Below are 14,425 nucleotides of genomic sequence, written 5' to 3'. Positions count from 1 at the left end.
AAAGTTCACTGTTCTGGTGCCAATGCTGGAGAACCTGTCTGCTGCAGGACATCACACTCTGGTGTTTTTCCAGTATGTAAGTAGTCTGAAGCTTGTTCAGCACATACTGGAAATGAAGGACTGGGGGCGAAATTCTGTTGTAAGCATTGACGGAAATCTGAGGACTTATGAGAGACACTCAATACTGAAAAAGTTCCAGAGTGGTAGATTTTCAATTCTTCTACTTACGGCCAAGGTTGGAGCTGAGGGGCTGACCCTAACAGCGGCAGATCGTGTGATTATTGCAGAACCTTCCTGGAACCAGTCAGAAGACGCCCAAGCAGTTGACCGTGCCCATAGGATTGGACAAGAGCGAGAGGTTGAGGTGTATCGTCTGATCACTTGTGGCACTGTGGAGGAAAAAATGTACCGCAGACAGCTTTTCAAAAACTCTCTGGTACGACAGGTTTTGGGAGATGACCCGAATCCTCTTCGTCCCTTCACACAAGAGCAGCTGATGGATTTACAGACTCTGGGGGAGACTCAGTTTTCTGTCACTCAGCAACAGCTAGAAGAGAAATGCCAGCAGCACTTCACAATTGACAAGACTCTTTCAGACCATCTGGAAGATCTTGCGGGTGCTAACCTATGTGGAATCTCTGACCATGGAATGTTGCAGAAAGCAAATCATGGTGAAGACCTGGAGGCTGAAATGGCCAAGCTTTACATCGCTGAAGATGTACAGAGAAGTAAAGAGCAAATTGAAGCTGAGTCCCACCTGAAACCATCTTTTGAGTTACTGCAAAAAACACAAAAATCCATTCCTACTTTGCATAAAAAACTTCCAAGAACTCCCAGTCAGATATCTTCAGGTAGACTGAGGTGGAGGAAGAAACCTTCTCACAAGACAACTCTAGAATGCTCCATCTCTCCACTTTATTCCTCACATCAAAAAAAGAGGCAAACGATGCAGCTTCAGTATTCAGACACAGATTCGATGAGCGAAGAGTCCTGTGATGACAGTCAATCACAGATGAAATATGTGAATAATGTGGATGCCCTGTGTTCCAGAAGTCAAGAAGCAGTCAACAATGAAACTGAGGACAGTCTGATTAGCAACAGCAGTTCTTTAAATCTTAAAGAAGAATCTATTCAACACTCAAGTGATGAATCTGCAACTGATGGAAGTAGACCTGAAGACAACTCTGATGACAATTCTCTACCAGAAATATCCTTCATGAACATTTCAGACAGCCATGATACAGCCATCACCAGTACTAGTGCAACCAATGCAACAGTGGGAACAGACAGCATTGCAAACAGTGGGACCGATTCTGAGAACTTTGTCAGAAGCAGCACCTTCGCCAAGTCAGATTCCATTTTACAGAGTCATCCTGAATCCAGCACTCCACAAAAACCTGGTGGCAAGACTACATCAGAATCTGAACTTGTAAATATGGACGATGCAGGTGCCATCATGCATGAATCTAAAGAGAGTTGTACACAATTCCCCCTCAATGCTGCAGATGACATGGTTTCACCAAAAATAACTGTGATGAACAGTGTACCAGAAATGTATGATGCAGACAACAATAAAACTGGGAACAGTGCACTTAGCAACATCAGTTCTTTGAATCTTGAAGAGGAATTTATTAAACAGTTAAGTGATGAATCTGCAACTGATGGAAGTAGAACTGAAGACAACACTGATAACTTTTCTTTACCAGAAATATCCTTCATGAACATTTCAGACAGCCATGATACAGCCATCACCAGTACTAGTGCAACCAATGCAACAGTGGGAACAGAAAGCATTGCAAACAGTCGGACCGATTCAGAGAACTTTGTCAGAAGCAGCACCTTCGCCAAGTCAGATTCCATTTTACAGAGTCATCCTGAATCCAGCACTCCACAAAAACCTGGTGGCAAGACTACATCAGAATCTGAACTTGTAAATATGGACAATGCAGGTGCCATCATGGATGAATCTACAGAGAGTTGTACACAATTCTCCCTCAAACCTGCAGATGACATGGTCTCACCAAAAATAACTGTGATGAACAGTGTACCAGAAATGTATGATGAAGACAACAATGAAACGGGGAACAGTGCACTTAGTAACAGCAGTCCTTTGAGCTTTATAAAGGAATCTTCTGAACACTCCAGATGTTCTGGGAAGTCAAGTGATGAATTGATAACTGATTGTAAAGAGAGCACAAATTCATTGGAAGATTCAGATATGGACAATGGCATGGAACATATTTCTAACACTATCAACAGATTTGGTGATTTTGTGCATATTTCAGGGATTTGTGCTGATATGGAGGGGGCATTAAAAGACTCAGGTCCAGACGATGGAGCAGCCAACAGCAGAACAAGCACAAGGAATTCAATGGGCAGCACAGGTGGCATTTCAAATAGTGGAAAAGACATGTTGAACAATGAGCCTGATAACTTTGTCAGAACCAGCACCATCACCATCTCAGAGGACATTTTACAGCAGCATTGTGAATCCAGTGGTCAAAAAAAATCTGATGACAATGAAACAGAACCTGGACCCATCAACATGAAAACCTGTAACAGTGTGCTGAGCAACAGCATCTCTTTGGAAGATAACAATAAAAATCATTCCATCAACAATGACTCCAGATCAGCATTTGACCAGACACTTTGGGAGCATCACATTATACAGAATTCAACTTTTCTGGAGGGTGTATCACAGGTTTCGGCAGGTAAAGCAAGAATGGTCCTGCACCCAAAATCACCCACACCTTTCAGAACAACAAAATTAATCCACCCCTCAAGCCAGGAACATCACAGGACTAGTGACCCAGGAAAGTGCTCAGATTCTGTTGAACAGCATTCAGAGGAATCTATCATTACTCACCAGCAAGTCAACCTTTGTGATTACTCACTTACACCTGAAACCAAATCTTTCAGTACACCATATTCAGGAAAAAAGCCACTGTGCTCCAGCAAACACTGTGGTCCTGAAGAGCTGGAAGATTTAGAAACACAGAACCTCCAAGGTATCAGACTCTGTGATTACTCACTGACACCTGAAACCAAATCTTTCAATGTACCACGTTCAGAGAAAATGCTCCTAAGTTTCGGCAAGTCTTCTGAGTTTGCTACCAAAGAAGAGCCAGAAGAGGAGCACAGGACAAAATGTATTACGGTGCAGATGGAGGAAGAAGAACAGAAAGTGTCAGAGGAATCTGTCATCCCTCACCGCCAAGTCACCAACCTTTGTGAATACTCACTTACACCTGAAACCAAGTCTTTCAATGTAGCACATTCAGAGGAAAAGCCACAATGTTCTAGCAAATGTTCTGACTCTGCTTCTAAAGAAGTAATCATGGAGTTAGAAGAACTGCCTTTGGAAGAATTGGAGGCTGGAGTGACGGTAGTTACCAGGTTGTTTGATTACTCACTGTTGTCTGAAACAGAATCATTCAGTACACCATATTCAGGCAAAAAGCCACTGTGTTCCAGCAAACGTTCTGACTGTGTTCCTGAAGAAGAGCTGGAAGAGGAGCAAAGTCTAAAACACACAGCAATAGCAATGCACACAGATTTAGAAACACAGAACCTCAAAGGTACCAGACTGTGTGATTACTCACTGACACCTGAAACCAAGTCTTTCAATGTACCACATTCAGAGGAAAAGCCACAATGTTCTAGCAAATGTTCTGACTCTGCTACTAAAGAAATCATCATGCAGTTAGAAGAACTGCCTTTGGAAGAATTGGAGGCTGGAGTGATGGTAGTTACCAGGTTGTTTGATTACTCACTGTTGTCTGAAACAGAATCATTCAGTACACCATATTCAGGCAAAAAGCCACTGTGTTCCAGCAAACGTTCTGACTGTGTTCCTGAAGAAGAGCTGGAAGAGGAGCAAAGTCTAAAACACACAGTAATAGCAATGCACACAGATTTAGAAACACAGAACCTCCAAGGTACCAGACTGTGTGATTCCTCACTGACACCTGAAACCAAATCTTTCAATGTACCACATTCAGAGAAAATGCTACTAACTTCCGGCAAGTCTTCTGAGTTTGCTACCAAAGAAGAGCCAGAAGAGGAGCACAGGACAAAATGTATTACGGTGCAGATGGAGGAAGAAGAACAGAAAGTGTCAGAGGAATCTTTCATCACTCACCACCAAGTAACCAACCTTTGCGAATACTCACTCACACCTGAAACCAAGTCTTTCAATGTACCACATTCAGAGGAAAAGCCACAATGTTCTAGCAAATGTTCTGACTCTGCTACTAAAGAAGTCATCATGGAGTTAGAAGAACAGCCTTTGGAAGAATTGGAGGCTGGAGTGACGGTAGTTACCAGGTTGTTTGATTACTCACTGTTGTCTGAAACAGAATCATTCAGTACACCATATTCAGGCAAGAAGCCACTGTGTTCCAGCAAACGTTCTGACTGTGTTCCTGAAGAGGAGCTGGAAGAGGAGCAAAGTCGAAAACACACAGCAATAGCAATGCACACAGATTTAGAAACACAGAACTTCCACGGTACCAGACTGTGTGATTCCTCACTGAGACCTGAAACCAAGTCTTTCAATGTACCACATTCAGAGGAAAAGCCACAATGTTCTAGCATATGTTCTGACTCTGCTACTAAAGAAATCATCATGCAGTTAGAAGAACTGCCTTTGGAAGAATTGGAGGCTGGAGTGATGGTAGTTACCAGGTTGTTTGATTACTCACTGTTGTCTGAAACAGAATCATTCAGTACACCATATTCAGGCAAAAAGCCACTGTGTTCCAGCAAACGTTCTGACTGTGTTCCTGAAGAAGAGCTGGAAGAGGAGCAAAGTCGAAAACACACAGCAATAGCAATGCACACAGATTTAGAAACACAGAACCTCCAAGGTACCAGACTGTGTGATTCCTCACTGACACCTGAAACCAAATCTTTCAATGTACCACATTCAGAGAAAATGCTACTAAGTTCCGGCAAGTCTTCTGAGTCTGCTACCAAAGAAGAGCCAGAAGAGGAGCACAGGACAAAATGTATTACGGTGCAGATGGAGGAAGAAGAACAGAAAGTGTCAGAGGAATCTTTCATCACTCACCACCAAGTAACCAACCTTTGCGAGTACTCACTCACACCTGAAACCAAGTCTTTCAATGTACCACATTCAGAGGAAAAGCCACAATGTTCTAGCAAATGTTCTGACTCTGCTACTAAAGAAGTCATCATGGAGTTAGAAGAACTGCCTTTGGAAGAATTGGAGGCTGGAGTGACGGTAGTTACCAGGTTGTTTGATTACTCACTGTTGTCTGAAACCGAATCATTCAGTACACCATATTCAGGCAAAAAGCCACTGTGTTCCAGCAAACGTTCTGACTGTGTTCCTGAAGAAGAGCTGGAAGAGGAGCAAAGTCTAAAACACACAGTAATAGCAATGCACACAGATTTAGAAACACAGAACCTCCAAGGTACCAGACTGTGTGATTCCTCACTGACACCTGAAACCAAGTCTTTCAATGTACCACATTCAGAGGAAAAGCCACAATGTTCTAGCAAATGTTCTGACTCTGCTACTAAAGAAATCATCATGCAGTTAGAAGAACTGCCTTTGGAAGAATTGGAGGCTGGAGTGATGGTAGTTACCAGGTTGTTTGATTACTCACTGTTGTCTGAAACAGAATCATTCAGTACACCATATTCAGGCAAAAAGCCACTGTGTTCCAGCAAACGTTCTGACTGTGTTCCTGAAGAAGAGCTGGAAGAGGAGCAAAATCTAAAACACACAGCAATAGCAATGCACACAGATTTAGAAACACAGAACCTCCAAGGTACCAGACTGTGTGATTCCTCACTGACACCTGAAACCAAATCTTTCAATGTACCACATTCAGAGAAAATGCTACTAACTTCCGGCAAGTCTTCTGAGTTTGCTACCAAAGAAGAGCCAGAAGAGGAGCACAGGACAAAATGTATTACGGTGCAGATGGAGGTAGAAGAACAGAAAGTGTCAGAGGAATCTTTCATCACTCACCACCAAGTAACCAACCTTTGCGAATACTCACTCACACCTGAAACCAAGTCTTTCAATGTACCACATTCAGAGGAAAAGCCACAATGTTCTAGCAAATGTTCTGACTCTGCTACTAAAGAAGTCATCATGGAGTTAGAAGAACAGCCTTTGGAAGAATTGGAGGCTGGAGTGACGGTAGTTACCAGGTTGTTTGATTACTCACTGTTGTCTGAAACAGAATCATTCAGTACACCATATTCAGGCAAGAAGCCACTGTGTTCCAGCAAACGTTCTGACTGTGTTCCTGAAGAGGAGCTGGAAGAGGAGCAAAGTCGAAAACACACAGCAATAGCAATGCACACAGATTTAGAAACACAGAACTTCCACGGTACCAGACTGTGTGATTCCTCACTGAGACCTGAAACCAAGTCTTTCAATGTACCACATTCAGAGGAAAAGCCACAATGTTCTAGCATATGTTCTGACTCTGCTACTAAAGAAATCATCATGCAGTTAGAAGAACTGCCTTTGGAAGAATTGGAGGCTGGAGTGATGGTAGTTACCAGGTTGTTTGATTACTCACTGTTGTCTGAAACAGAATCATTCAGTACACCATATTCAGGCAAAAAGCCACTGTGTTCCAGCAAACGTTCTGACTGTGTTCCTGAAGAAGAGCTGGAAGAGGAGCAAAGTCGAAAACACACAGCAATAGCAATGCACACAGATTTAGAAACACAGAACCTCCAAGGTACCAGACTGTGTGATTCCTCACTGACACCTGAAACCAAATCTTTCAATGTACCACATTCAGAGAAAATGCTACTAAGTTCCGGCAAGTCTTCTGAGTCTGCTACCAAAGAAGAGCCAGAAGAGGAGCACAGGACAAAATGTATTACGGTGCAGATGGAGGAAGAAGAACAGAAAGTGTCAGAGGAATCTTTCATCACTCACCACCAAGTAACCAACCTTTGCGAGTACTCACTCACACCTGAAACCAAGTCTTTCAATGTACCACATTCAGAGGAAAAGCCACAATGTTCTAGCAAATGTTCTGACTCTGCTACTAAAGAAGTCATCATGGAGTTAGAAGAACTGCCTTTGGAAGAATTGGAGGCTGGAGTGACGGTAGTTACCAGGTTGTTTGATTACTCACTGTTGTCTGAAACCGAATCATTCAGTACACCATATTCAGGCAAAAAGCCACTGTGTTCCAGCAAACGTTCTGACTGTGTTCCTGAAGAAGAGCTGGAAGAGGAGCAAAGTCTAAAACACACAGTAATAGCAATGCACACAGATTTAGAAACACAGAACCTCCAAGGTACCAGACTGTGTGATTCCTCACTGACACCTGAAACCAAGTCTTTCAATGTACCACATTCAGAGGAAAAGCCACAATGTTCTAGCAAATGTTCTGACTCTGCTACTAAAGAAATCATCATGCAGTTAGAAGAACTGCCTTTGGAAGAATTGGAGGCTGGAGTGATGGTAGTTACCAGGTTGTTTGATTACTCACTGTTGTCTGAAACAGAATCATTCAGTACACCATATTCAGGCAAAAAGCCACTGTGTTCCAGCAAACGTTCTGACTGTGTTCCTGAAGAAGAGCTGGAAGAGGAGCAAAATCTAAAACACACAGCAATAGCAATGCACACAGATTTAGAAACACAGAACCTCCAAGGTACCAGACTGTGTGATTCCTCACTGACACCTGAAACCAAATCTTTCAATGTACCACATTCAGAGAAAATGCTACTAACTTCCGGCAAGTCTTCTGAGTTTGCTACCAAAGAAGAGCCAGAAGAGGAGCACAGGACAAAATGTATTACGGTGCAGATGGAGGTAGAAGAACAGAAAGTGTCAGAGGAATCTTTCATCACTCACCACCAAGTAACCAACCTTTGCGAATACTCACTCACACCTGAAACCAAGTCTTTCAATGTACCACATTCAGAGGAAAAGCCACAATGTTCTAGCAAATGTTCTGACTCTGCTACTAAAGAAGTCATCATGGAGTTAGAAGAACAGCCTTTGGAAGAATTGGAGGCTGGAGTGACGGTAGTTACCAGGTTGTTTGATTACTCACTGTTGTCTGAAACAGAATCATTCAGTACACCATATTCAGGCAAGAAGCCACTGTGTTCCAGCAAACGTTCTGACTGTGTTCCTGAAGAGGAGCTGGAAGAGGAGCAAAGTCGAAAACACACAGCAATAGCAATGCACACAGATTTAGAAACACAGAACTTCCACGGTACCAGACTGTGTGATTCCTCACTGAGACCTGAAACCAAGTCTTTCAATGTACCACATTCAGAGGAAAAGCCACAATGTTCTAGCATATGTTCTGACTCTGCTACTAAAGAAATCATCATGCAGTTAGAAGAACTGCCTTTGGAAGAATTGGAGGCTGGAGTGATGGTAGTTACCAGGTTGTTTGATTACTCACTGTTGTCTGAAACAGAATCATTCAGTACACCATATTCAGGCAAAAAGCCACTGTGTTCCAGCAAACGTTCTGACTGTGTTCCTGAAGAAGAGCTGGAAGAGGAGCAAAGTCGAAAACACACAGCAATAGCAATGCACACAGATTTAGAAACACAGAACCTCCAAGGTACCAGACTGTGTGATTCCTCACTGACACCTGAAACCAAATCTTTCAATGTACCACATTCAGAGAAAATGCTACTAAGTTCCGGCAAGTCTTCTGAGTCTGCTACCAAAGAAGAGCCAGAAGAGGAGCACAGGACAAAATGTATTACGGTGCAGATGGAGGAAGAAGAACAGAAAGTGTCAGAGGAATCTTTCATCACTCACCACCAAGTAACCAACCTTTGCGAGTACTCACTCACACCTGAAACCAAGTCTTTCAATGTACCACATTCAGAGGAAAAGCCACAATGTTCTAGCAAATGTTCTGACTCTGCTACTAAAGAAGTCATCATGGAGTTAGAAGAACTGCCTTTGGAAGAATTGGAGGCTGGAGTGACGGTAGTTACCAGGTTGTTTGATTACTCACTGTTGTCTGAAACCGAATCATTCAGTACACCATATTCAGGCAAAAAGCCACTGTGTTCCAGCAAACGTTCTGACTGTGTTCCTGAAGAAGAGCTGGAAGAGGAGCAAAGTCTAAAACACACAGTAATAGCAATGCACACAGATTTAGAAACACAGAACCTCCAAGGTACCAGACTGTGTGATTCCTCACTGACACCTGAAACCAAGTCTTTCAATGTACCACATTCAGAGGAAAAGCCACAATGTTCTAGCAAATGTTCTGACTCTGCTACTAAAGAAATCATCATGCAGTTAGAAGAACTGCCTTTGGAAGAATTGGAGGCTGGAGTGATGGTAGTTACCAGGTTGTTTGATTACTCACTGTTGTCTGAAACAGAATCATTCAGTACACCATATTCAGGCAAAAAGCCACTGTGTTCCAGCAAACGTTCTGACTGTGTTCCTGAAGAAGAGCTGGAAGAGGAGCAAAATCTAAAACACACAGCAATAGCAATGCACACAGATTTAGAAACACAGAACCTCCAAGGTACCAGACTGTGTGATTCCTCACTGACACCTGAAACCAAATCTTTCAATGTACCACATTCAGAGAAAATGCTACTAACTTCCGGCAAGTCTTCTGAGTTTGCTACCAAAGAAGAGCCAGAAGAGGAGCACAGGACAAAATGTATTACGGTGCAGATGGAGGTAGAAGAACAGAAAGTGTCAGAGGAATCTTTCATCACTCACCACCAAGTAACCAACCTTTGCGAATACTCACTCACACCTGAAACCAAGTCTTTCAATGTACCACATTCAGAGGAAAAGCCACAATGTTCTAGCAAATGTTCTGACTCTGCTACTAAAGAAGTCATCATGGAGTTAGAAGAACAGCCTTTGGAAGAATTGGAGGCTGGAGTGACGGTAGTTACCAGGTTGTTTGATTACTCACTGTTGTCTGAAACAGAATCATTCAGTACACCATATTCAGGCAAGAAGCCACTGTGTTCCAGCAAACGTTCTGACTGTGTTCCTGAAGAGGAGCTGGAAGAGGAGCAAAGTCGAAAACACACAGCAATAGCAATGCACACAGATTTAGAAACACAGAACTTCCACGGTACCAGACTGTGTGATTCCTCACTGAGACCTGAAACCAAGTCTTTCAATGTACCACATTCAGAGGAAAAGCCACAATGTTCTAGCATATGTTCTGACTCTGCTACTAAAGAAATCATCATGCAGTTAGAAGAACTGCCTTTGGAAGAATTGGAGGCTGGAGTGATGGTAGTTACCAGGTTGTTTGATTACTCACTGTTGTCTGAAACAGAATCATTCAGTACACCATATTCAGGCAAAAAGCCACTGTGTTCCAGCAAACGTTCTGACTGTGTTCCTGAAGAAGAGCTGGAAGAGGAGCAAAGTCGAAAACACACAGCAATAGCAATGCACACAGATTTAGAAACACAGAACCTCCAAGGTACCAGACTGTGTGATTCCTCACTGACACCTGAAACCAAATCTTTCAATGTACCACATTCAGAGAAAATGCTACTAAGTTCCGGCAAGTCTTCTGAGTCTGCTACCAAAGAAGAGCCAGAAGAGGAGCACAGGACAAAATGTATTACGGTGCAGATGGAGGAAGAAGAACAGAAAGTGTCAGAGGAATCTTTCATCACTCACCACCAAGTAACCAACCTTTGCGAGTACTCACTCACACCTGAAACCAAGTCTTTCAATGTACCACATTCAGAGGAAAAGCCACAATGTTCTAGCAAATGTTCTGACTCTGCTACTAAAGAAGTCATCATGGAGTTAGAAGAACTGCCTTTGGAAGAATTGGAGGCTGGAGTGACGGTAGTTACCAGGTTGTTTGATTACTCACTGTTGTCTGAAACCGAATCATTCAGTACACCATATTCAGGCAAAAAGCCACTGTGTTCCAGCAAACGTTCTGACTGTGTTCCTGAAGAAGAGCTGGAAGAGGAGCAAAGTCTAAAACACACAGTAATAGCAATGCACACAGATTTAGAAACACAGAACCTCCAAGGTACCAGACTGTGTGATTCCTCACTGACACCTGAAACCAAGTCTTTCAATGTACCACATTCAGAGGAAAAGCCACAATGTTCTAGCAAATGTTCTGACTCTGCTACTAAAGAAATCATCATGCAGTTAGAAGAACTGCCTTTGGAAGAATTGGAGGCTGGAGTGATGGTAGTTACCAGGTTGTTTGATTACTCACTGTTGTCTGAAACAGAATCATTCAGTACACCATATTCAGGCAAAAAGCCACTGTGTTCCAGCAAACGTTCTGACTGTGTTCCTGAAGAAGAGCTGGAAGAGGAGCAAAATCTAAAACACACAGCAATAGCAATGCACACAGATTTAGAAACACAGAACCTCCAAGGTACCAGACTGTGTGATTCCTCACTGACACCTGAAACCAAATCTTTCAATGTACCACATTCAGAGAAAATGCTACTAACTTCCGGCAAGTCTTCTGAGTTTGCTACCAAAGAAGAGCCAGAAGAGGAGCACAGGACAAAATGTATTACGGTGCAGATGGAGGTAGAAGAACAGAAAGTGTCAGAGGAATCTTTCATCACTCACCACCAAGTAACCAACCTTTGTGAATACTCACTCACACCTGAAACCAAGTCTTTCAATGTACCACATTCAGAGGAAAAGCCACTGTGTTCCAGCAAACGTTCTGACTGTGTTCCTGAAGAAGAGCTGGAAGAGGAGCAAAATCTAAAACACACAGCAATAGCAATGCACACAGATTTAGAAACACAGAACCTCCAAGGTACCAGACTGTGTGATTCCTCACTGACACCTGAAACCAAATCTTTCAATGTACCACATTCAGAGAAAATGCTACTAACTTCCGGCAAGTCTTCTGAGTTTGCTACCAAAGAAGAGCCAGAAGAGGAGCACAGGACAAAATGTATTACGGTGCAGATGGAGGTAGAAGAACAGAAAGTGTCAGAGGAATCTTTCATCACTCACCACCAAGTAACCAACCTTTGTGAATACTCACTCACACCTGAAACCAAGTCTTTCAATGTACCACATTCAGAGGAAAAGCCACTGTGTTCCAGCAAACGTTCTGACTGTGTTCCTGAAGAAGAGCTGGAAGAGGAGCAAAGTCTAAAACACACAGTAATAGCAATGCACACAGATTTTGAAACACAGAACCTCCACGGTACCAGACTGTGTGATTCCTCACTGACACCTGAAACCAAATCTTTCAATGTACCACATTCAGAGAAAAGACTACTCAATTCCAACAAGTCTTTTGACTCTGCATGTAAAGCAGACCTGGAAGATGAGCACAGGACAAAGGATACAGCAATGCAGATGGAGTTAGAAGAACATCTGTTGGAGGAAAATAAAGGCCTGTGTGATTACTCATTGACGCCTGAAGCCCTCAAAGAAGAAGAGCAGGGGGATGAAAACAGATGGACATTTTGCAATATCATGCCTGTATGTGACTACTCTCTCACACCTGGATCCTTCTCATCTGTTCTTCTAGCACACTCCAAAACAACTTCCAAGTTTCGGAATGGAAACAAAGACAACATAAGGCCTATTTTTGCATTCTCCAAAAACAATACATTTTTGGCTGTAAGTGAAGATTTTGACAAAAGGGCATTTCAGAGGATGTTTGGTGAAACAAAACCTGACAAAACAACTTCTCATTTTGGTGATATGGAGTATACCTGTACTTCTCCTGATACCTCAGTCTTAAGAGTTGGAGTTGATAAAGTGGATTTTTGTCCTGCAACAGAATCTCTCTCCATTATACCCCTGATTAGGCAAAACCTTAAAGTCACTTCAACCCCTAACTCACTGAGGCACGTACGGCTTCCACCAATCATGGCTTCCCCAATACGAGTTCCTTTTCTCACAAACAATGACAAGAGTCAACGGTCCATTGGAGACTCCAACCTTCCATGCTTCCTTATAGATTGTTACCAAAAAGGAGATCCTCACCCGATGAGTGTTGCCTCTGCAGAAACAGAGGGAATGGCTGTGGGCAATCCACTGGAACGCTACAACCATGACCAAATTCGCACCTCAGGTAGTGGCAATGCTCTCCAGATGAAGCTGCAGGAATCTGAATTATTTCTGCTTCATTATACCACCCGATCACGGACACATGCTTCACAGGAAGACTCATATGTTGAAAGGAGCTCACAACAAAGTGAGATGGATCACATGTTACATTCAAGCACACACTTTTCAAGTGGTTGGGAGGATGAACAGAGCATTTTGTTCGAAAATGACTCGTTTGAGCCCACAGACAAACAGGAAAATGTGGATGATGATTCTGATGCCTCAAAGATGACAAATAGCAATCCTCAAGAAATATCAGAATACCCAGGAGCTCTAGAAACAGCAGAACCAAACCAGTCTGAGTTTCAATCATCTGGCCACAGCCAAGCATATAGACATGTTATCTCATCTTCTTTGATGACAATGTCTAGTGTTACGCATACTCCTGGGACAGAATGCAAACGCTTGCTGCGCAAATTAAAAGAATTGTAATTGCATTTAAACCTGTAACTATGCAATTGAGTTAAGAGTATACATTTTGCCTGTGTACAGTCTCACAGTGATGTCACTTTCATCAGAGGAAGTATGAAAAAACTGTTGACCATGAATGAACACATGTGAATGGTTTTCCAACAGTCTTGAAGGAGTTCCCAGAGGTGTTTAGCACTTGTTGGCCCCTTTGCCTTCACTCTGCGGTCCAGCTCACCCCAAACCATCTTGATTGGGTTCAGGTCCAGTGACTGTGGAGGCCAGGTCTCCACTTTTTGTTAAGTACATAACTCCACATGTGTTCATTCATAGTTTTGATGCCTTCAGGTAGAATCTACCAATGTAAATGGTCATGTAAATAAAGAAAACACATTGATTGTGTCCAAACTTTTGGCCTGAACTGTATGTATCTGAATGTTGTCTGAATTCATTGTCATATACTGTTGCTGTGTTCTATGTTTGCTTGTGTATTTTAAATTTTTCTTTCACTAATAATTTTTCATAGTTCCATGTTTTTTTAATAATATGTCGGTATCTAAATGTATGTATGCACAGAAAGTGTTTCAACTGTATAGTACAAATTAAAAATTTGATTTAGAGGTTTATGTTTCCTGTATTTTATCATTATGGCAAACAAGTGTGAAGCCATGTTTTAGCCGTACAAAAGAATGTTTAATAATGTTGTTGTAACTGCAGTTTTATTGTATATTTATGAAGACTGAATCGCATGGTGATGCTAAATAGCAGGACCACCTCAGCATTATGGTTACCTTGTATGAATGTAACTACAGCTTAACAATCCATCTGCAGCTTCTGGAGCCCATCCTTGGACATTGGACGCAAGGCTGGGACTCACACAGGGCAAACTTTGCTCTGTGTTAACTGTCGTGTGAGAACAATATGGGC

At 42.4% G+C, this 14,425-nt stretch overlaps 1 protein-coding gene across 4 annotated transcripts; it reads left to right on the top strand.

The window, feature by feature from the left end:
- Nucleotides 1-3,373: 3,373 nt before the first annotated feature.
- On the top strand, nt 3,374-13,733 carry LOC114784923 (uncharacterized). Of its 4 annotated transcripts, none has more exons than XM_028970828.1 (2): nt 3,374-3,514; nt 11,714-13,733. In XM_028970828.1, the coding sequence occupies exon 2, from the start codon at nt 11,744-11,746 to the stop codon at nt 13,520-13,522; it is 1,779 nt and encodes a 592-aa protein (XP_028826661.1). In that variant the 5' UTR covers nt 3,374-3,514; nt 11,714-11,743; the 3' UTR covers nt 13,523-13,733. The 4 variants fall into 4 exon arrangements, with proteins under 4 accessions (XP_028826661.1, XP_028826653.1, XP_028826644.1 ...); XM_028970820.1 differs by lacking the exon at nt 3,374-3,514 and adding an exon at nt 3,550-3,938 and having other exon boundaries at nt 5,439-13,733; XM_028970811.1 differs by lacking the exon at nt 3,374-3,514 and adding an exon at nt 3,550-10,783 and having other exon boundaries at nt 12,167-13,733.
- The last annotated feature ends 692 nt before the right edge of the window (nt 13,734-14,425 follow it).

The sequence above is a fragment of the Denticeps clupeoides genome, chromosome 1 (genome assembly GCF_900700375.1).
Source record: "Denticeps clupeoides chromosome 1, fDenClu1.1, whole genome shotgun sequence".
NCBI classification, from domain to species: Eukaryota; Metazoa; Chordata; class Actinopteri; order Clupeiformes; family Denticipitidae; genus Denticeps; species Denticeps clupeoides.
The sequence above is the reverse complement of the archived record's forward strand: the minus strand, read 5'-3'. Positions and strand labels throughout refer to the sequence as shown.

Excerpts from the sequence above, each read along its gene's own strand:
- LOC114784923 (XM_028970804.1), top strand. The coding sequence starts at position 3,698 with ATGCAGTTAGAAGAACTGCCTTTGGAAGAATTGGAGGCTGGAGTGATG. Across the intron at positions 10,995-12,152 it reads AGTAATAGCAATGCACACAG|ATTTTGAAACACAGAACCTC; the intron begins ATTTAGAAACAC and ends CAATGCACACAG.